General features: G+C 52.0%; 7 protein-coding genes across 7 annotated transcripts; 4 read left to right on the top strand and 3 right to left on the bottom strand.

The window, feature by feature from the left end:
• The first annotated feature begins 1,716 nt into the window (after positions 1-1,716).
• Positions 1,717-3,483, top strand: BDW70DRAFT_171358 (glycoside hydrolase superfamily). The gene is made up of 3 exons (XM_073743195.1): positions 1,717-2,087; positions 2,149-2,258; positions 2,323-3,483. The coding sequence occupies exons 1-3, from the start codon at positions 1,826-1,828 to the stop codon at positions 3,337-3,339; spliced, it is 1,389 nt and encodes a 462-aa protein (XP_073592354.1). The 5' UTR covers positions 1,717-1,825; the 3' UTR covers positions 3,340-3,483.
• A 1,270-nt stretch (positions 3,484-4,753) lies between these two features.
• On the bottom strand, positions 4,754-6,020 carry BDW70DRAFT_171355 (putative extracellular exo-polygalacturonase; the record flags this gene model as incomplete). The annotated part of the gene is made up of 2 exons (XM_073743194.1): positions 4,754-5,561; positions 5,626-6,020. 2 exons carry the CDS (start codon positions 6,018-6,020, stop codon positions 4,754-4,756), a joined length of 1,203 nt encoding a protein of 400 aa, XP_073592353.1.
• Positions 6,021-6,705: 685 nt separating this feature from the next.
• pmeA (putative pectin methylesterase) lies at positions 6,706-8,728 on the top strand. The gene is made up of 3 exons (XM_073738074.1): positions 6,706-7,308; positions 7,439-7,551; positions 7,608-8,728. The coding sequence occupies exons 1-3, from the start codon at positions 6,872-6,874 to the stop codon at positions 8,033-8,035; spliced, it is 978 nt and encodes a 325-aa protein (XP_073592352.1). The 5' UTR covers positions 6,706-6,871; the 3' UTR covers positions 8,036-8,728.
• Positions 8,729-9,120: 392 nt separating this feature from the next.
• On the top strand, positions 9,121-11,873 carry BDW70DRAFT_171354 (Zn(II)2Cys6 transcription factor; the record flags this gene model as incomplete). The annotated part of the gene is made up of 4 exons (XM_073743193.1): positions 9,121-9,197; positions 9,410-11,750; positions 11,781-11,818; positions 11,852-11,873. 4 exons carry the CDS (start codon positions 9,121-9,123, stop codon positions 11,871-11,873), a joined length of 2,478 nt encoding a protein of 825 aa, XP_073592351.1.
• Positions 11,874-12,821: 948 nt separating this feature from the next.
• On the top strand, positions 12,822-15,300 carry BDW70DRAFT_171352 (putative salicylate hydroxylase; the record flags this gene model as incomplete). The annotated part of the gene is made up of 5 exons (XM_073743192.1): positions 12,822-13,058; positions 13,109-13,240; positions 13,312-13,386; positions 13,444-14,296; positions 14,363-15,300. The coding sequence occupies exons 1-5, from the start codon at positions 12,924-12,926 to the stop codon at positions 15,298-15,300; spliced, it is 2,133 nt and encodes a 710-aa protein (XP_073592350.1). The 5' UTR covers positions 12,822-12,923.
• Positions 15,301-16,402: 1,102 nt separating this feature from the next.
• On the bottom strand, positions 16,403-17,679 carry BDW70DRAFT_171349 (Deuterolysin metalloprotease family-domain-containing protein; the record flags this gene model as incomplete). Its single annotated transcript, XM_073743191.1, has 3 exons — positions 16,403-16,523; positions 16,588-17,391; positions 17,451-17,679. The coding sequence occupies 3 exons, from the start codon at positions 17,677-17,679 to the stop codon at positions 16,504-16,506; spliced, it is 1,053 nt and encodes a 350-aa protein (XP_073592349.1). The 3' UTR covers positions 16,403-16,503.
• BDW70DRAFT_143191 (uncharacterized protein) lies at positions 17,212-18,557 on the bottom strand. Its single transcript, XM_073738073.1, has 3 exons — positions 18,517-18,557; positions 17,451-18,453; positions 17,212-17,391 (listed from the first exon to the last, which is right to left on the bottom strand). The coding sequence occupies exon 2, from the start codon at positions 18,238-18,240 to the stop codon at positions 17,950-17,952; it is 291 nt and encodes a 96-aa protein (XP_073592348.1). The 5' UTR covers positions 18,241-18,453; positions 18,517-18,557; the 3' UTR covers positions 17,212-17,391; positions 17,451-17,949.
• Positions 18,558-19,687: the final 1,130 nt, after the last annotated feature.

Here is a 19,687-nt window from a genome sequence, read left to right as displayed (position 1 = left end):
ACAAAGCTCACTTAGATATTCCTGTTGAGCCTGAATCGTCATGACTAGTAACTATAGAGGCTACTTCTACGCAGAATACAATGTAGTTTCGCTTGATTTCACATGGCCTTAGGTGAAATCATCGCTGGTGCTGCTGTAGAAACCATAACAGGTGTAAATAACAGGTATTTAACCGGCTTAATCATCAAGTTATACGTCCAAATGTGGAAAGTTATGCATTAGATGGGCATAAACGGGCAGCCCGCGGGCGCCCGCCAAGGGCCCGGCGGGCCACTGTGGGCGGAGCTTACCCGCCCGTGGGCTCTGGCGGGCGGGCTGTGGGCGGCTTCTCCCTGCCCACGGGCGGGCTGTGGCGAGGTCTAGATCTGACCAGGCTGTTGATGCCTGGCGGGTCAGGTGTCCGCCACGACAAGAGTCTTGGGCTTTTTCTTATCAATATAAATCTAAGGGGACAATATGCTTGTTTTAGCTATATCCTGCTGTATGTACATTAAGAGTTGGTTGAGTAGAAAGTGTATAGAGTGTGCAGGTAGAAATAGGGTTTATGTTAAAAAAGCATGTGCTTGTACAAAGTCTCTAATAAACCCAGTTCTGAAGAAGAGGGTACGTTGTACGAGGTACCCATAACAATAAAGCTATAAACGGGGTGTCCATGGATGCAAGCGGAAGCTTATAGAGGCATGCAGAAAAGCAGTTAAATCTACTAAGATTAGTACTATAAGCATGTTTAAGAAAATATTAAGTTGCTTCAAAAGAAGGGGCTGCCTCCTGTACAGGGTTAAAAGCAAGATAGGTACTGAAGAGATACATTAGTATAGTGGAATGCTGGAGTGCAAGATTGAGTCTGGGAACTCAAACTGGTATTTCGCCCACTAAACATGACTCATGACTCATGCCATTTGAGTGAGTTCTGATTGATTGGGCATTAGGCTGCGGTCTACCTAGTAGTCTCTGCCGTTAGATCGAAAGGAGACTGGGACTAACCTGACCGTAGCATACCCTTACATCCCACATGTTTGCGCTTCGAGAATATTCCCATTCAGATGACTTCAGCCCTAACTCGGCAATCCAGTATAATACTGTGATCTATTGGCCAGGGACTGAGCTAGTCCACGTGTATTCTCCATATCATCAGCCCTACCCGTTGTGCATTCTAAATTCTTGATAGGCATGAACAAGTATCCGGCGTCGGACCTTTTTTTACATTTATCTTGTTCTTGTAGACACCTTGGAGAGCAGTAAATCTGTGGTATGTTTACTCCGTATTCTTACAAGCATTTCGCTGTTGAATCGGTCCTTTTACAGTAGCATAATCTCACCCAAACCGGTATCGCATAACTAGCGGGCCTTGTAGCCTATAGGATTTGCCTGCTTAAACAACTCCAAGCTGACATCACCGCGCTTCGGGCTAATCACGGACTGACCGCATTGAATTATATGATAGGGGTATGCCTGCCGTTTCATATAAACTATGTCCTGCAGATCCCCGGACTGCAGATCCCCACACTTTTCAGTCTCACTGGCAGCTGGGTTCTCCACACTGCTCCGGCTTTTGACCGGACGATCGGGCATCGGGGAGTCAGCGTATCAAGAGCAAGAAACGGCATATATGAAGAGATCGACACCCGTGCGAGGTGGTATGCCAAGTAATTGTCATGATCCTGAGGCGCGGCTGCTGAGCCGAAGGAATGTGATTGGAGACGGCGATCATGGGCGAGATAGTATAAAAAGGTATGAATATCCTGCATCAACGTTTATCTGATTAACATACACTCGTTACGGTCTTGTTTAGGAGTATTTGATATTGATAGCATTTGCTGGAATCATGAAGCTAGCCGGCACCCTGGCGGGGCTGCTGCTCCCCCTCATATCGGCCGTCTCAGCAGCGGACGTCGATGCCTGGAAATCTCGCAACATCTACTTCGCCCTGACTGATCGTGTTGCTCGTGGGAGCGACGATACAGGTGGTGATGCCTGCGGTGATCTCAGCACCTACTGCGGCGGAACTTTCAAAGGGTTGGAGGGCAAGCTCGACTACATCAAAGGAATGGGCTTTGATGCGATCTGGATCACTCCAGTTGTTGCTAGTCAGTTTAAACGCCCTCAAACTATTATATGTGGCATTACCAAAATTAATCACGTCTATAGATCATGACGGCGGATATCACGGATATTGGGCAAAGGATCTGTACAGCATCAACGAGAACTATGGCACCGCGGACGATCTCAAAAGCCTAGTCAGTGCTGCTCATGAAAAGGTACTTACCCACTGTTGGTGTTTGCTTCGGAGTGCAATATACTCAAGAACCATCTTTGAAATAGGGCATATACATTATGGCAGACGTGGTCGCTAACCACATGGGAAGTCCCATCAGCGACAACAAACCTGAGCCTCTGAACCAGGAGAGCGCATACCATTCCGCTTGCACTATCGACTACTCAAATCAGGAGAGTATCGAAACCTGCCGCATCGCAGATGATCTACCCGACGTCAACACGGAGAGCGAGGAGATCCGCACTCTCTTTAAGGAATGGATCACCTGGCTCGTGAAAGAATACGAGTTTGACGGCCTGCGCATCGACACCGTCAAGCATGTCGAAAAGGACTTCTGGTCCGACTTTTCGTCCGCCGCCGGGGTCTACACCATTGGCGAAGTTTTCGACGGCGACCCAGATTACCTCGCCGGATACGCAAGCACCATGGACGGTCTGCTCAACTACGCAGTCTACTACCCCGTGAACAACTTCTATCAGCAGGCCGGTTCTGCACAGGATATCGTCAACATGCATGACAAGATCGATAACTCCTTCCCCGATCCAAGCGCCCTCGGCACATTCATAGACAACCACGACAACGCTCGCTGGCTGAGCAAGAAGGACGACAAGTCTCTCCTGAAGAACGCACTCGCCTATGTGATTCTCGCCCGGGGAATTCCCATCGTCTACTACGGGACAGAACAGGGTTACGCGGGTGGCAATGACCCCGAGAACCGCGAAGACCTCTGGCGCAGCAACTATGATACCGATGCCGATCTGTACAAGGCAATTTCCCTGCTCTCAGCAGCGCGATCAGCTGCTGGTGGGCTCGCGGACAATGACCATGTCCATCTGCACGTTGCGGAATCGGCATATGCGTGGAGCAGAGCAGAGGGAAAACTCGTTGTTGTCACGTCCAACAGTGGATCTGGGACCGAGAATGAGATCTGCTTCGACTCCAAGACGCCCGGCGGGTCTTGGGAGAACATCTTCGGAGAGGGAACTATCAGCGCTGACGACAGTGGACAAATCTGTGTCTCGATTACCAACGGCGAGCCGGCCGTCTTGGTTGCGCAGTCTTAAGAAATCGTCTAATTTCTTGGACTTGCCAACGCCTCAGCAAGATTGGGCGGAGGATGTTACTTAGTGAAGGCTATTGGCTGTATATAGGGTTTTTTGGTAATTAGAAATTTTGATTTGGGCCATGTTTTACAATATGATCTGGAGACTCATTGTTAGGTCGTCCGTAGTGGATTAGGATATAGAACGACTTGCGCGATAGAGGTGCAAGGCCTAAATCTGGATAAATGACCTTTCATATTGCAGCTTTGACAGAACAGAGAGGCAATATAGTCTAGTAATCTACCTAGATCCCAGCTTACCAACGAGGTATTGATGCGCTTTCTCTCTCAAGAGCACTGCCCCTACGTTCTGTTTAAAGATGCAGCACCTTGGTGATAGAACATATGTAATGTCAATGAGCCTCGTCTAGCGGTTTCTCAGCTCCGGTATATCACAAACCACCTCTGCAACTCAACACCCTTGGGAGCAGTCAAAATGCCAAACTGATACGTGAACGCTGAACCCTTAAACTGTGACCAAGAAGCCCGCAATCACATCATCCTCCTGGGGGTGATGTTGCCGGTACAAATGGTGGAAGTGTACCATGTACAAATTGAAGGCATGATGCCTTACTGCAACATTTGGAGCTAGCATAGGCTGATTACTTATGTACATATGATCAGTAATTCCTTATACAAACATTGTCAATCCGGTGCCTGACTGCGAGAGTCAGAATAGGATATTGAAATATTTAAATAGAGTGACGTAAATAGATTGGCGGCTAGATAGGGCTGAGGGCTACCTTTGATTATGGATCAATCATTCATCTTGCCATGTATGTAATTAAGCCGACGCGATGATTTTACGCCTGAAATACCACACTTCAATGTGTTTTAACCCCATCAGAAAGGTGTGATCGGCTGTTTGAGGCCTTCGTTCTGCTTAGACCAAACCCATCACTCCATGGGTAAACGGTTTCCTTTCGCCGCAGTCACTGCTCTTCCTTTCGCGAGAACGCTGTCATGAAGGAAGAAGACCTCAGCAGGAGTGTTCGCAAATTACCTCGCTTCAATGCGCTTTTCAGCAGGACATCCAGCTCGGCGTACATGCATCCCTTAGTTCCGGCACTATGAAGAATGCCCAAGTCAGACAAAGGAACCTATACCAGCCCAAAAAATCCCAACTTGGCCTTCTAGTTCCAACGTGCATTTAGCATGCAAGGCGAAATGACGCCATTGACGATACTGCAGACATTTAGAGATTGCGCGTCAGACAGAGAGATTGTTTTTGTCGGTGGTGACAGTGAGCTTTTTCGGCAGCTATGGGTGAGATTTAAATCGAGTGAATGGCATTAGCATTACTCTGATCTGCCCTGAACTTTGCTCAACCGGATGGTACTCTGACAGAGGCAGCCATCTACAAGATCAATATAACCTCATCCCGATGCTCCAGACGAGCAGCTGATCCCCAGGCTAGACGGCGTATTCGCACAAAGGACCTTACCACTCCCCGAAGGGGCTTTTACAGAATAATCAACAACAGAGACATCGCACTTGCCGTCTTCTCCGCAGTTCAGATTCCCTGTTACCGGGTCATATTTACTGCTTGTCGTGCCGCTGAATCCTTCAAAGGTAATCCCGGAGAGCACCGCGTCCCCCGGGTTAGTCTCGCAGTACTCCTCATCCTCACCATAGCAGCTCTGGATCTGGATTGCATAGTCGCAGTTTTCAACAGTGACATCCTTCCAGGTCACGTTCGTCACAGTGCTGAGGCCATGATCCCCGCCACTCGGGTACGTTTTGATCCCCGCTGCTTTGGTAGACGAGATCATGGTCGCTCCCTCGACCCAGACGTTCTGCACGATGTCGTCGCTGCTCTTGCCCAAGGAGCCGACAGACAGACCATGGGACCCGCTGCAGGTGATGTCGGTGACTGTCAAGTAGTTGCAGCCGGGTTTGAACGCAACACAGTCGTCGTTATTGGACACGGTTGTGCCGCTAATGGTAACGTAGGTGCTCTCGCCGATGTCGAATCCGTCTGTGTTCTTTGGCAAATTCTCCGATTTCGAGGTCGCATCTAACCTCATATCTGAGAAGACTGCGTTTGTGGTCCCGCCCTTGACGGAGACGAAGACATTGGGAGGATTCTTCAGGCGAAAGTTGGAGACTTTGATATCCCCACCTCCTGTTATATACAAGAGCGTCGGACGGTCATAGCTTGAGTCCTCTGCAAAGCGGTCATACCTAGCCATCACGGTTAGTATATAGATTGACTTCGGATATAGAGAACAGGGAACAGGGAGAATACGCATTCTGGCCGTTTCCATCAATGACGCCGGACCCCGTGAGTGAGCGTATCGTCAACCCATCGATGTTCTTTGCATTGATCATCGCCGTCCTGCCATTCCAGTAGTCGGTGTCGCTGGCAAACTTGAGGAGACCCTCTACTTGAAGCTCGCAGCCGGAGCAGCCGGCGAGGTCCAGCACGCTATTCAAGTAGTATGTTGAGCCCTCGGGGAAGACGATAGTTCCGCCATTTCCGCACGCTGAGATCGACTTGACGATAGCTGGGACGTCGTCGATACTCGACGAGCCCCCGGCTGTTGGCGTGCAGACTGCTCGAGCCTGCAGCGTCCGAGAAGGGACAGCCCAGCTTGCTCCGAAGAGAGAGAAAACGAGAAATGCGGTTTTCCCAGAGGCCATGGTGCGAATGGGTAAGTCGACAATGCATTCAGGACGGCAATTGTCCTGTATATAAACGGCTCGTCACTGACCGTCCCGAGGCTTTCCACATGCAAGCACCTGTTGGCCACATTTAGCCTAAAACCCTGCAGATTCAGGCCTGCAGAATCTCCGCAAAGCGTGGGAATCCGGGGAAATTGGGGTTGCTACAATAGCTCCCATTTGAGGAATTAGAATTCCTGCAAGAAATAGATTAATTGTCGGGGTTAGGTGGCCTCTCCATCTAACCCGCGTTATTCCTCAAATCAAGCCCTCCAAGAACAGATTCAGACTATCACCATACTGCAGGAAACCCCGTTACAGCGTGAGAGAATATGTGCCTTAATAGATTCATTACGAGGGGTTAGTGTATTGGTGTAGACACAGTATACAAATACGAGACCTATTCCACTACTCCGTATATCTACCCCTCTAGCTCTGTAATGTGACTATATTGTGACTCATGTTCTTAGCTAAGCTTTATTTCATGAGACAAGATCTGACTGGATTAATTCATGATAAGAAACCCATACTAATAGAGATGGGTCACTGTCAACCAGGGATTGCTCTTTGCTGTATTAGTCTTACTAAATTTAGTATACAATGTCTCATTATTAGGGTCTTTCTGCAACATAAGGGTGGCATGACGGTCGTCTCGTTTTGTATCAGACAATATTTCGACTGGATATATTATCTCCTAGTCCCGGAGAAACTCTGTCAGCATTTAATCCAGAGTAGAGCCGGCGGCTAAGAGACGGGCTTCAGTGAACTTTTAATCCTCATCCTTCCCGTCTACGCAGCACAGTGTCCGGACCCTGCTGGCAGTACTCGATATGCGCCTTCAATCATACCTGTCGCTCTTCAGCCTTGTTGGCGCAGCTCACTGCGCGCCTTATGAGCACTTCAAACGCACTGCCAGAACCTCTGCTCCGGCCGGCTGTCTCACCGTTGGAGGAAGCGGGACCTACTCGACGATCGGCGCTGCGATTGCAGCTTTGGGCTCATCCTCGTCTGAGGCCTGCATCTACATATCGGCCGGGACCTACAAGGAGCAACTGACCTTCAAATACGCCGGGCCGTTGACCCTCTATGGCGAAACCACGGACACGAGCAGTTACAAGAAGAACACCGTCACGATAACCCATACGATTTCCTCACCTGAAGCAGGGTCCCTTGTTGCGAGTGCGACTGTCAATGCGGCCATGGATAACTTCACTATGTACAACATCAATGTTGTGAATGGGTACGGGAAGGGGGCTCAAGCTGTCGCGTAAGGATTTTTATATTTTCATTCCATTTTCATTTCCAATTTCCAAATTTCCAATTTTATACGATTTTATTTATTTCATTTTATTTCAACGAACGCATTAATTCTGCTGCTGACGCCTACCTTTCTGCAGACTGGCTGCCAGCGGAGAGCGCCAGGGTTACTATGGCTGCCAGTTCCTCGGGTATCAAGATACGCTGTACGCACGCGCGGGCGTGCAGTACTACTCCAACTGCTATATTGAAGGTACCAGCCTCTTCATTATTTTTCTACCCACTGGGAGCAGCACTGAACACTCGCAGGCGCCGTAGACTACATATTCGGCGACGCAAGCGCCTGGTTCGGCGAATGCGACATTGTGTCTAACGGCGCAGGCTACATCACCGCCATGTCGCGCGAGACAGCATCCGACCCGGCCTGGTATTGTTTCGACCACTGTGATATATACGGCAAATCGGGGCTGGACCTGACCGGCGATGTATACCTCGGACGGCCGTGGCGTGTCCTCGCGCGGGTCATCTATCAGAACTCGGAATTGAGTGATATCATCAACGCGGCTGGATGGACGACTATGGCAGATGGGGCCACGCCACTGTACTACGAGATCGGAAATACGGGTGACGGGGCAGACACGTCCAAGAGGCTGTATCTGAGCGAGATCAGTGCGGCTGTGACCAAGGCTACGGTGCTAGGGAGCGACTGGACGGACTGGCTTGACCGGAGCTATTGAGATGCACCTAAGAATGATCCCGTGTAAGGTGAATACATCCTGCAAGAAAAGCGAGATACTTGAGCCACGGGAGGCTGTCCGGATGCTGTGATTACCTCGTTCACTAGCGTTGAGGATCATCCCGAGACTTTGTCCCACTGGTGTTGTAGTGATCGTTCACGATATGTCGTCAAATCGGAGGATCTTATATCTAGGTAGCGTCTGCCAGCCCTACGATGGTCCGGTACAAAGCATGGTGGTATACACTATCGCGCTCTCTGACATTTATGGCTTTATCAATGAAAGGTTACCATTCCAATTTGAGCACAGGGAGAGCCACTTCAAGGGGTAATGCAGGCATGAGTCAGATATTCGCTTGATAGCCTTCCTGTAAGTGAACCGCCGGAGCGTCAAAATTACTTAGGTCTGTAAGGCAAGAATGATAGAACCCCTAGTAGTGCCACAGCAATCAGAGAGACAAGGGCGAAGATCCTGTTTCCACCTGGGCGCAAAGTCCAGTTATTGAGGGTCTGATTCCGCTATACAATGAGGGCTCGCAATTGGATGGACGTGGTCCTGCTCTATGGGTTAGTGGATACTTTCAGTCGTAATAGTGTAGACAGTAGAAGGGCGGGTAAGAAACGGAGAACATCCTCGCAATATCTACAGGTCCGAATCCTCTGAATATATAAAGCTTCTATATGGTCTGCAAAACAGCAAATCGCCCTTTAATCTCTGATCCATGTCGTTCGCTAGGCTCGGGTCTGGAGTGGAGGAATATACGGGTTCCTCCACCTTGCCGATACTGACTTTACCGGTCCTATTCTGTCCAATAGTGCGGCAGACTGTTGAAAGAAGTCCTCCAAGTAACAATCTAGGCATACGTAAGCAATGTGAGCACTTCCCCAGGGGTTCACATGCGGGGTGCTGGGCGAAGCCTCGACCGATAGGGTTAGGCCACATGCCCCCGGCAGGCTGATATGTGGAGGACACCTCCATCAAGGACGACTGCCTCTACCTGTCGTATTTCCGTCCCCTCCCATCCCGATAATCATATCTGCAAGCGTGCCGGTCATTATCTCTCCACGTTCGGGCCTGTGTTCACCATGGACACACCACAATCTGTCTCGGAAAGCGACCCGGCGAGTCGCAACCTATACCAGTGCGGAACATGCTCTCAGTCGTATGCCCGGATTGACCACCTCCGGCGCCATGTGCTTTCCCGTACGTTCTCTCGTTGCTTTCGGGCACCTCATCGAGGTAGAAAGTGGCTGACACTATGTTGAGACACCCAAGAAAAGCCCCATCAGTGTACTGTGTGTAGCAAGCGGTTCGGCAGAATGTACTGTCTCCCCACGGAACTGACCTCTCTATCCCTGTTCACACTGAGTATAGTGACCTGCTGCGGCGGCATTCTGCGCTGCACTCTAGCCCGGGCAGTAAGCAAGCCTTGAGAAGACGCCATCACGGCGGCAAGTCGCATCTAGCCCCCCGCGCATCCCAGGCATGCAGTGCCTGCGCGGACGATCACCTCAAGTGCGACGAAGATAAGCCCTGTGCTAGATGTCGACGACGGAATATCGAGTGCGTGGCTCCGCCCAAGTCTACCCAAAACTGCGCGCAGCTTCTGCCTCCTAGCGCAGACCGGCAAACCGCCCGGAAGACGAGCGATTGTGTTCCCGAATCTGAACGCCCTGACGAGGCGGGTATAGGAGGTGCAGGGGAGATTCACTCTCTCGTCACTCCTCCGGTGGATATGCCGACCAGCCAGACCTGGCCCCAGGAGGTGAGCGAGTTCCAGGCAATGGAGCCAGAGGAGGTACCGAGTCGCATTCACCCTGGCTTCGTCTCTCAGGAGCTCAGAGACGAGCTGGCGGCCTCGTCACTGTTCAGTGAAACGCCCAGTGGCATACGCACGCCCCGTGGACTGATCGCATTCGCCCTACCGACGGACCTCGACCTGAACATGGTCGACCTTGGATTTCTGGAATCATACAACAGTCATATCCCCTTTGAGTTCGATGAACAGGCCCCTAGTGTGTCTCTAGCAGAGTCCCCATACGAGGCTCGAGCGAGGCCAGCAGAAGAAGGCACCCGCGGAGGCGCGCGGTCGATGCAACACCTGCGATGGCGCTTTGTCCCAGCACCTCAGGACCATGGCTATTGCGAGCATGAAAATCTTCTCTTGCCCACCGATGCGAGTGCGTCCACCATGACTCCTCAAGAGATCGATGAGGCAAACAGCAGTTCTTGCGCGACGGAGCCGGGCCTCGACCTCTCTTCCCGCGACAAGATCCTTGGGATCGTTCTCAGCCAGATGAAACACCCCATCTCTGCAGTCCTGTCGTCCTTCCCCTCGGTGCAGCTGCTGGACAGCCTCATTCGCTACTACCTCACTGCCCCGTTTTCCTCAGCGCATTCCTGGATCCACCGGGGAACCTTCAATCCCCAGAAGCTGTGTCCAGAGCTCCTCCTCGCTATGGCCGCAGCCGGCGCTGTATTGACCCCAGATCCTGCTCTGCGGAAACTGGGATTTGCCATGCAGGAAGTCGTGCGCCTGCAGCTCCCCTCAGTCTTCGAAGGGAATAACACGACCATCCGTGACCTCCATCTCCATCAAGCGTACTTGCTCTATCTCGAAATCGGGCTATGGAGCGGCAACAGCCGCAAGATCGAGATTTCAGAAGCATTTCGCCAGCCGCTTGTTACCATGGTGCGCCGGGGAGGTATGTTCCACCACTCCGCCTATCCGGCCCTGCCAACGCGGCTGGACGAGACCGGCCACAGCCTAGGCGAGGCATGGCACGCCTGGGCATACAAAGAAGCATACAAGCGACTGGTCTACCGTCTCTTCCGGCTCGAAGCGCAGGTCTCGATGGCCCTCCTTACTGCACCGCTAATCACGTACGCGGAAATGTCTCTGCCCCTTCCAGCTCCATCACATCTATGGGATGCCACTTCTGCATCGCAATGGAAGGAAGCCTACAATGCATTGTCAGCGTCCGCATCATCCTCGGCCAATGCCCGTATCCCGACCATCGGTGAGTGCGTCGCCGACCTCGACCTCCTGGAACCGAGCCGCCGCATCGCGGACATCCGTCTGGCCTGTGGAGCAGTCATCCATTCGATCTGGGGCCTGGTATGGGAGTTCCGGCAGCTGAGCTCCTTGCTAGCCGCGGGGTCGCGGTACTGGGATGGCGACCTCCTCATGGCGTCCCGACATGGCCAGCTCCGGCGGATGCTTGACTGTTTCCGAATGGCGCATGGGGGCGAGACTCCGGTGCAGCTGCATTTGGTCCTGATGCACATGTACGTGTCCTTGGAGGAGGTGGAGATCCTGGCTACCTCCGAGGATCCCAGTCGAGCACTTGCACTGGACCAACCTGCCTCTGCCTTGCGGGAGTGGGTTGGCAGCGAGCAGGCCCGACACGCTATATGGCAGGCGGGCCAAGTCGTCCGGGCAATCAGAATGCTTCCCATGCAAACTTTGCGAGATCTTATGGCGATTGCCCTGTACCATGCTAGCTTGACGCTGTGGGCCTACGGCATAGTATATTTGCGCATGACCTGTCCAGATAAACGATCCGCGGTCGGCCCAGCTCTGGGCAGCAATGTATGGCTTGACGGCCCAGAAACTGAGGATGTCCATCGCTATATCGCCTTGCAGCGTGGGGTACCGGCCCTCCAGAGTCCTGGCGATGCCAGAGAGGCCGTCTTCATTGAGAACCCGACCGCAGTATTGACGATGATGATTGAAATCATGCAGCGCAATCACTACCACGAGGTCTTTACTCGGACGCCCCCGTTGGTGGCGAATTTGGTCCATCTTCTGGAGAGGTTACGGGATGTCAGCAAGTAACAGGTGGTGCTCGTATCTGGATGTGGAGGTTCTGGATTGAACTGAGATCGTCTACTCTAATACTGTAGCCGTACAACCCGTATGACCTATCTGACAGATTTGCGGTACGGGAAACAGGGTAGCGAGAATTCCGCATCTGTCAATCACTACACTCATGCTGTTATAGACCTTGAGACATCCGATACCTCGACTTGTCCGCAGCATCTTATCCAGGTACAGGCACCTGCACAAGTAGAATCGAAAGGAAAGAGCGAAAGACACCATAAAGACCACGTTCAGGAAAAGTCAGATTTGGTCATACTGATTCGCCTCAGTTCATCGTCTGCCGAGCGACCTGCTCTCAGTTGCACCTTGGTGAGGCAGTATTGACTCGAAAACTTCACGCGGCAATGACAGCAAAACTGTTGACCAGACACATGAGCGTTGCCGTTATCACGGAATATGACCAAGACACCACCGTCAGTTCAATATCCTTACCATGTTTCAATGGATAATTCGTACAAGAAACCAAAGAACCCCAATGCGCGCTCTGGAATTTTGGGTGGCAGGACCTACTCAGATGATGAGTTTGACAGGAATCAGAGAGCTCAGAGCAAACTATTCGGTGTATTTATACATGCGGCTTACTACCCGCATCTGAGCCCTAGTAACCGTGGTCTTTGGTATGGCTGGACTCCCTGATATCGGTCCCTGAGCCCGTCAATGTACAGATTAAGGCACAGTATTTCAGACATAGCAGCAACTAAGCGCTCCTTTGAGCCACACATGAGTCGTATCCGGCCCTCGGGCGAGGTGTTGTCTCCTGCACCGGGTGGGGGCACCGGGTAAGAGGGGGATAAGGAGGAGGTGGTCCCGAACAGGCCTAACCCGACATGAAGCGCATCCGAAGGCTAACGGCTTATCAAGACAAGGTTGACTGCCTCATAATAGTAAAGCGTTTACAATTGAGAGCCTTCCTGCTTTCAGGACGTAATAATCCCCGCTTTCCCCTACTCCCCGTGCAGCAGTTGTGCCTGCCACGTCCGTGTTGACAATCAATGAATCTTCGCAATGGCAGTCCCTAATGGAACGTCCTCCACGCAGGAGACAGCAAGTGTTTCTCCCCTGAAGATACTGGTAGTTGGTGGTGGCATAGGGGGCTTAACGGCCGCAATCGCCCTCCGGAAGCAGGGCCATCAAGTCCAGGTCTGTTGTTTCGACAGTCACCGTACATTCCACGGGAATCTCTCTGATAGGCACAGATCTTCGAGCAGTCTCGACTGGCTGTCGAAACTGGCGCGGCACTCCATCTTGCTCCTAATGCAAACGGGATTCTGAAGCGGTTGAGCATTGACGCGCAGCAGTTCGGGGCGAATTTGATGGAGAGGGTAAGAGAGCCGTCCATGGTCCCAATGATCCCAGGCCTTGATAGTGATGCTAAAAGAGCTGATTCTTTCAGCTAGTGGAGTATACCTCCCTCGGGAAAGTCGAGCGAGCAATCGACCTGGCCGAGCCTAACAAGAGATGGCAGCATGTGAGTAACTGCGAGTGCTAGTTGACAGCAATTACTTTGTACTCACCACAAGTCTAGCAATGGCTGCTAGCCCACCGCGTCGACCTACATAATCAGCTCAAGAAAATTGCCGTGAGCCCAGATGGCGTCTACCAAGCCATCCCCTTTCGAACCGGCAGCCGGGTAGTGCAAGTCGACCCCGGGACAGCCACCGTCACCCTGGAGGATGGCAGCCAGTTCCACGGCGACGTGCTGGTTGGCGCAGACGGCGTCCACTCAGTCACGCGTAGTGCTGTTCCTGGAGGAAACGTCAAGGCCGCCTGCTGTGGTCGAAGTGCCTTTCGGTTTCTCGTACCGAAGCAAGCTGCCTTGGACGACCCTGAGACAGCAGCGTTGGTCGAACGGCCCGGCGAATTGTGTATCTGGTATGGGACGGACCGTCGCATTGTGATGTATCCCACATCGCACAACACGGTCCTGAATTTCGTGCTCATTCATCCCGCGGCGGAATCGGCTTCTGCTGAAGAGGCAGACGAGGGCTGGGGTCACTCAGGCAATCTGCAGCGCATGCTTCAGATCTTCTCCAGCTTTGACCCGACGGTGCTCAAGCTGCTGGCTAAAGCTGACCCTAAGAGTGTCCGGGTCTGGAAACTGCTGGATATGGAGGAGATTCCGCGGTGGTACGAGGCACGGTTAGCTCTACTAGGCGATGCAGCCCACCCTTTCCTGCCACACCAGGGCCAGGGAGCTGGCGTGGCTATTGAAGACGCCGCCTCTCTGGCCGTTGTGCTTCCCCTAGGGACCACGGTAGAAGAGATCCCAGAGCGTCTTCGACTCTATGACGAGATACGCCATGAACGTGCCACTCGGATCCAGCAGTTCTCTCGGCTGGCCGGCCAGGACCGGACTGACGGTCAGTCCACCGCTGATAGTAAGTCATTCCCTCTTTCTCTCTATTTTTCTCCTTTTAAGCAGCTCTGTACTAAATAAAGGCTAGTGTACGGATTCACCAACTACAACTTCGGCCATGATGAATGGGACAACTCGACACAGAGACTTCGCGAATGGATGTGGAAGCGCATCCCCAACCCCTACTGGCGCATGCCTATTGGGTTTGGGCCCATGCCTGGCCCTCGCCAGAACCATCTGGGCCTGCCTCGCAATGGAACCAAGTCCACATTTACGACAGCCTCCATTAAGTTCAAAACGTCACGCACAGTCCTGCAGAATCTGTTCCCCCCGGGCCGTCGTGGATGGCGGTTCAGCGCCCCAGATACTGTAGCATATGCTTCTTTTTCGAAAACCACGTTGAACAAGATGGAATGGCTCGGCGGCTCAGGGTACTCTCACATAGGCTTGTATGTTCATGGGGTTGAATACGTCAAGCAGGACGGCACCGTGATCCGAGGCTCCTACCTGCCCATCCTGTTCGAGTCCTTGACGGATCCCATCGTCTCTGGAAGAGAAGAGCTGGGCGCACCCAAGCTTTACACCTCGGTGGATATTTACCGGCGAGCGAGCTCCTACCGTATCCGCACGGGGTGGCAGGGAGCCCTCTGGGGCCATTTCCTACTCGAGGACCTGGTCGAGGTCGATCCAGCATCGACCCCCGGCGGCTTCAGCGGAGAGGCTGACGACGGTATTTTGGCTTATAAGTATATCCCCAAGACCGGCGCCGCAAATAAGAATCAGGCAGCCGAAGAGTATGCCGTCTTCGACCCCTTCTCAGAGGCTGTGCCGGTTCCCCGTCCGCACAGGGTGTGGACCTCCTCCAAGGCCAGCTTTCAGATCGATCCGTTGGATTGGGAGCAATTGCCTACACTTCACCATGTGATATCAAGACTCGCGGAGCTGCCCGTGTACGGGATCGTGAACGCGAGAGTGGTCGAGGGTGAGGGTGTTCCGGACGTTTCTGGGATGAGGCCTATTGAGTAGAGTGCTCGTGAACCTAACATGTATTTTTGGTCAGATAATGTCTAAATGCTGCTATCAAAGATACATAGCGATGTATGATCGAGCCTAACCTTCTATCATGCGACAGTCGCCGCTGGTGATGGTGATGCGGAGGTGGTGGTAGGGTTTTCGTCCTCTGTGACCGAGACAATGAGTATATCAGCAAATATACGCTTAGTAGAATTAGATTCAAATGGTCAGAGTGAGGAGATAAGAGTACATGATACGCGTCTGGAAAATAACGAAAAACATACAACAGTATGTATGTGTTGGAACTCATCAATATCAGTGTCTGTTCAGCTGCCAGTATGCCGACATCCAGGCGCCTCCAAATGAAAAAGTAAAAACCTTGAAATCTCACCCTCAAGCTGGATACAGGACTCAGCCGGCTGAATGGACTTGGCGAAGGGAATTTCCTGGACAGTATTGTTATTTAAAATATCATGGTCTGCGGCAGGGGATCGTCTGTGGTCAAGGGATGTTTGAATCAGAGGTGCCCCGAGGTAAGGTCCACGAGGATTGAAAAAATTGTTAGATAGTTAAATTGGGATGAGGAAATATTTCTGGAAGTTATATCTATGGATGCGTATGATGAGGTCTTCATTAGAGGTGAGATAACGATTGACTATCTAAAGGCAAGGCTAATCGAAGATATTGGGGATCGAACAACAAGGACTGATGAGTGAATTATGAGTAACGAGTACAGTGTAACGACACTGGAAAAAAGCTATTTAGTATAGTTGAAAATGCCGACCCTTTCTCTTTGGCTGTAAACTACTGAATTTCTGCATACGTAGCCAAGGATGTTCAGCCCAAAAGCTCAACCTATCCACGAGTTACCACTGACCGACACCCTATACGGATGAACGAATGAGCTTTCCAGCTACATCAATCAATGATACCCAAATGAGAATCTTCCATGTGTTTGTCTGCAGTGACCCTACTTCACGGTACGAAAACACGTCTTAGGAACCATAAAGTTGGTACTACGAACGGCTTTTGAAGGGAGTCTTGAGTAATGAAATACTATTTCAGCAGCTGCTATGTACAGAAGAAGAGGGTATGTCCAGCTCTTATATACACCGCATACTCTAGCAATATATCAAATCGCATTGCATCATTAATCCCGTCAGCCACCAGCGCCAATTCCGCCGCGGGTTAGAATTCCCTAGTGTGGATATCCGTCTAGCATCCAAGGTTGACGGCTGTGCAAGTGACAAGTTAGCATGATTCGGCATAGCGATGGAGGTTGAAAGAAGGATAACATACCGTTAGCATAGAGGGCATACGAGTCAGCATTGTTAAGGGCATCGTCGGTATCCAGGGCTGTCGCAGCATCATATCCATAGCCCAGATCATCAGTACCGGGGGAGTAGACGCCCGGAGCGTGAGTGAACTCGTGCAGAGTGGTAGTTGCCTGATCTTGGTCATAGCAGGTGTCTGTAAGAGCAGGAAGGTCGGAGTAGTAGATATCACAGTTGGCAATAAGGTCCTGTGAAGGCAGGGTGTAGGCAAGGACATTCTGCTCACAGTAGCCCAGGGTGTCGGTGCAGTAGTAGGTGGTGGAACCGCCAGAGGTGGAACCGGCCTCCTCTGCAACGGCCTTGAGGCGAGCAGCAACGGTCTCGCGGGTGGAGCTGGAGTCATCCTTGAAGAAGGTGGTGAAAGTTTCGCCACCCTCGCTGGCGGCGCTAGCAGCCTTGTTGGCCAGCGAGACTGCGTTCTGCAGAGCAGTCTCGAGCGCAGCGCCGCGATCGCCTGAGCAGCCGGAGAGCTCAGTACGCTTAACCTTGGACCCGACGGTCGCAATCTTGGAGGCTTCGGCGCCGTCGACCTCAATGGTCAGTTCGTTGGAGGTGTAGGGGATACGGCCTTTAATGGACCTGTCCTTCACCAAGGGGACGGTGCCCTGGGAGCGGAGTGTAATGGGGCCACCAGAAGAGAGGTCGGCAGTGGTGGCAATGTCGAATTCATCCTCGAAGGAGGCACCAGGGGCAAGCGAGGTCAGGACCTTGTCAGAGAGGTTGCTGCTTTGCACGCGATACTTGATACCCTCGAACTTGACCTCGTCATCTGCAGATTGTCAGTATGCTGGAGCTTAGTGCAGCAAGAAAGGATGGGATAGAACATACTGTCGCGAAAAAGAGAGACCTTCTTGACGGGAGAGGCATCTTTGAAGAAGTTCAGGTGCATGAAGGTGACCTCCTGGCTACCGGTGTTCTGCACAACAGCCTTGATGCGAGTGTTGTTAACCTGGGAGAGGGTAACCTGAAGGCCAGTGGTGCTGGTCTTGATGTCGACCGGAGAGGCACTGGCAGCCTGGAGCAAGGCCAGAAGAGCAGCGGGGGCAATGAACTTCATGATGAACTGGATGGATGACTGAGTAACTGGGACTGACTGCTTGGAGGATGAACGATGTAAGAAGCCATTCGGCGGGTTTACACGGAGCCTTTATAGTCTTGACCCCTCGTTAACCCATCCTGTCCATCCCATCGCGACTCCTATCTGTCAACATCTACATCCAACAATGATCTGCGAGCAGCAGCCAACCACGCCCGGAGAATGAGGTTGAACGTGAAGCCTCCGCGGATACCGAAGCAGAAGGTAGTATTCTGCCGTCGTTTCGCATCGCTAAATGCATTGTTGTTGTGACAATATAGGAAGCTTTTCGGTTCCTATCCAGTCGCAAGCTCCGGGCGAGGTGTCATAGCCACGCCGATCAGGGCAAATTGACACGGCTCGGTCTGAACCGCGTTCATCTTTGCAACCCTTCAGCACTGGCAGGATCGGTGAAGGATCAGGGCTTCCCTGCGCAGGCAATGCACGGGACCTTTCAAACGTTATCAGAGACAAAGTGGTGGCAGCGTGGGCCGCCGATTGGCCTAGAAAATCTGCGATAGTGAGACTTCGCGTGGACAGCATTGCACTAAGAACACACTAGAACCTTGTTGGCAGAGGGGTGTAGCATTGGCCCGGAGGAAGGATTGGGCTTATCGTCTGCAGATCGTCGCCGTTGGAGGTAATTTCAAGGCGTTCACAAGAGGCTCAAGAGATTCGCCAACCGCCAGCACGCCAGATGCCTAAACAACTTGCCCTAGATCCACCTTTTGTAGGAAGCCATGTCACTTCTGCAAGCTATCACCACCAAGCATTGCCTTTGTCAACGGACACCGACGCCTAAGCAGCCACAATGCTTACCTGGCTTTACCCGACATTTAATCAAAGGACCAGCAGGTGGCGTCAGGGCTGCTGCTCTTGAAAATGCAACCCAAGACGCTCGAAGCGAGTTGAATCTGCTCTAGCGCCAGCAACATCCTCCAGAGTGATCGTGTGATTCGCCCGACCTTGAGATTGGGCGCTCAGTGGCTGCGGAGCCTTGCAGATCTTCGCGGATGTGCCTAGACTTAGTCTAGGCACCACTCTCGAGCGGATGGCGCAAGATGGCCAGATTCAGAAATAATATAATCTTAGTATTGTCGGAGGTTCCCGGTATCCCTGCCAGGCCATCTGACCGGAGATCATGTATACCTGCAGGCGACTAAAAACATCGAGGGCTATTGACATACTGCCCATAAAGAGACAGAGAAAGAACCTGGAGCCGCACTTACTGCAACAAGTCACTCCCATTCGCGGTACGAGCGAGATATCTTTGGCTCCTCTCGCCGGGATGTGAATCGCTTATCTTCCCCCTGTGCCGATCAAGTGCCCTAAGTGCCCTATGTCCCCTACTACTCCGACGCTATCCGTGATAGGTGCGCGGTTTACACTTAAATCGATCTGCAAACAGACGATGAGCTAGGGCTCGTATACCAGGCTAGATTTATTATTTCCAGGCGGGCGTTTCAGAGATAGCAAAGTAACATGGCGGCTGTAGTACTATCCTTTAATCTTAGTCGACCCTTTGAACCAGGATCGCGACGTAAGCCAACTTTATTATACCTGCTGTGTAAGAATCTATTAGCAATGCATGTGCAGTCCTGAGATATGTCTCGACAGAGGGCTTGCAGGATCCGGGAAATGATTAACAGCTCTTACGGCCGATGCAATACCTGTGCCCGAGTAGGACCGTATCCCCCGGGACCGTGGCCAGCTGTTCCAGTGACGGATTAGGCGACCGCCGAATTTTATAGCTTGGTAGATAAATTTTGAGGAATTCGACGATCACAACGGGTATTGCGTGGCTATCAGTACTGGCTTCTGTGCATCGTACCTCAGGTGCGCAGCATTACTAGACCTATATCCTTATCCTGCGGCGTCCGAAGTGCCGCATCCGAAGCCCCCTTTTCTTTTTCTAAGCTGAGTTCTCTACAAGGTCACTTTTGTATCGAACCGACTGATCACGCTTCCCAAGTAGGGAGACTGGGTCCCT

The sequence above is a fragment of the Aspergillus foveolatus genome (genome assembly GCF_047715535.1).
Source record: "Aspergillus foveolatus strain CBS 279.81 unplaced genomic scaffold BDW70scaffold_70, whole genome shotgun sequence".
Taxonomy (NCBI): domain Eukaryota; kingdom Fungi; phylum Ascomycota; class Eurotiomycetes; order Eurotiales; family Aspergillaceae; genus Aspergillus; species Aspergillus foveolatus.
This window is presented reverse-complemented; position numbering and strand designations above follow the sequence as displayed.

What these genes read in the sequence shown, in the direction of transcription:
- BDW70DRAFT_171358 (XM_073743195.1), top strand. Translation starts at nt 1,826, where the DNA reads ATGAAGCTAGCCGGCACCCTGGCGGGGCTGCTGCTCCCCCTCATATCG. An exon ending in GATCACTCCAGTTGTTGCTA is followed by an intron (nt 2,088 to 2,148) that starts GTCAGTTTAAAC and finishes TCACGTCTATAG; the next exon opens with ATCATGACGGCGGATATCAC. An exon ending in TCAGTGCTGCTCATGAAAAG is followed by an intron (nt 2,259 to 2,322) that starts GTACTTACCCAC and finishes TCTTTGAAATAG; the next exon opens with GGCATATACATTATGGCAGA.
- pmeA (XM_073738074.1), top strand. Translation starts at nt 6,872, where the DNA reads ATGCGCCTTCAATCATACCTGTCGCTCTTCAGCCTTGTTGGCGCAGCT. An exon ending in AAGGGGGCTCAAGCTGTCGC is followed by an intron (nt 7,309 to 7,438) that starts GTAAGGATTTTT and finishes ACCTTTCTGCAG; the next exon opens with ACTGGCTGCCAGCGGAGAGC. An exon ending in CTCCAACTGCTATATTGAAG is followed by an intron (nt 7,552 to 7,607) that starts GTACCAGCCTCT and finishes GAACACTCGCAG; the next exon opens with GCGCCGTAGACTACATATTC.
- BDW70DRAFT_143191 (XM_073738073.1), bottom strand. Translation starts at nt 18,240, where the DNA reads ATGCTGTCCACGCGAAGTCTCACTATCGCAGATTTTCTAGGCCAATCG.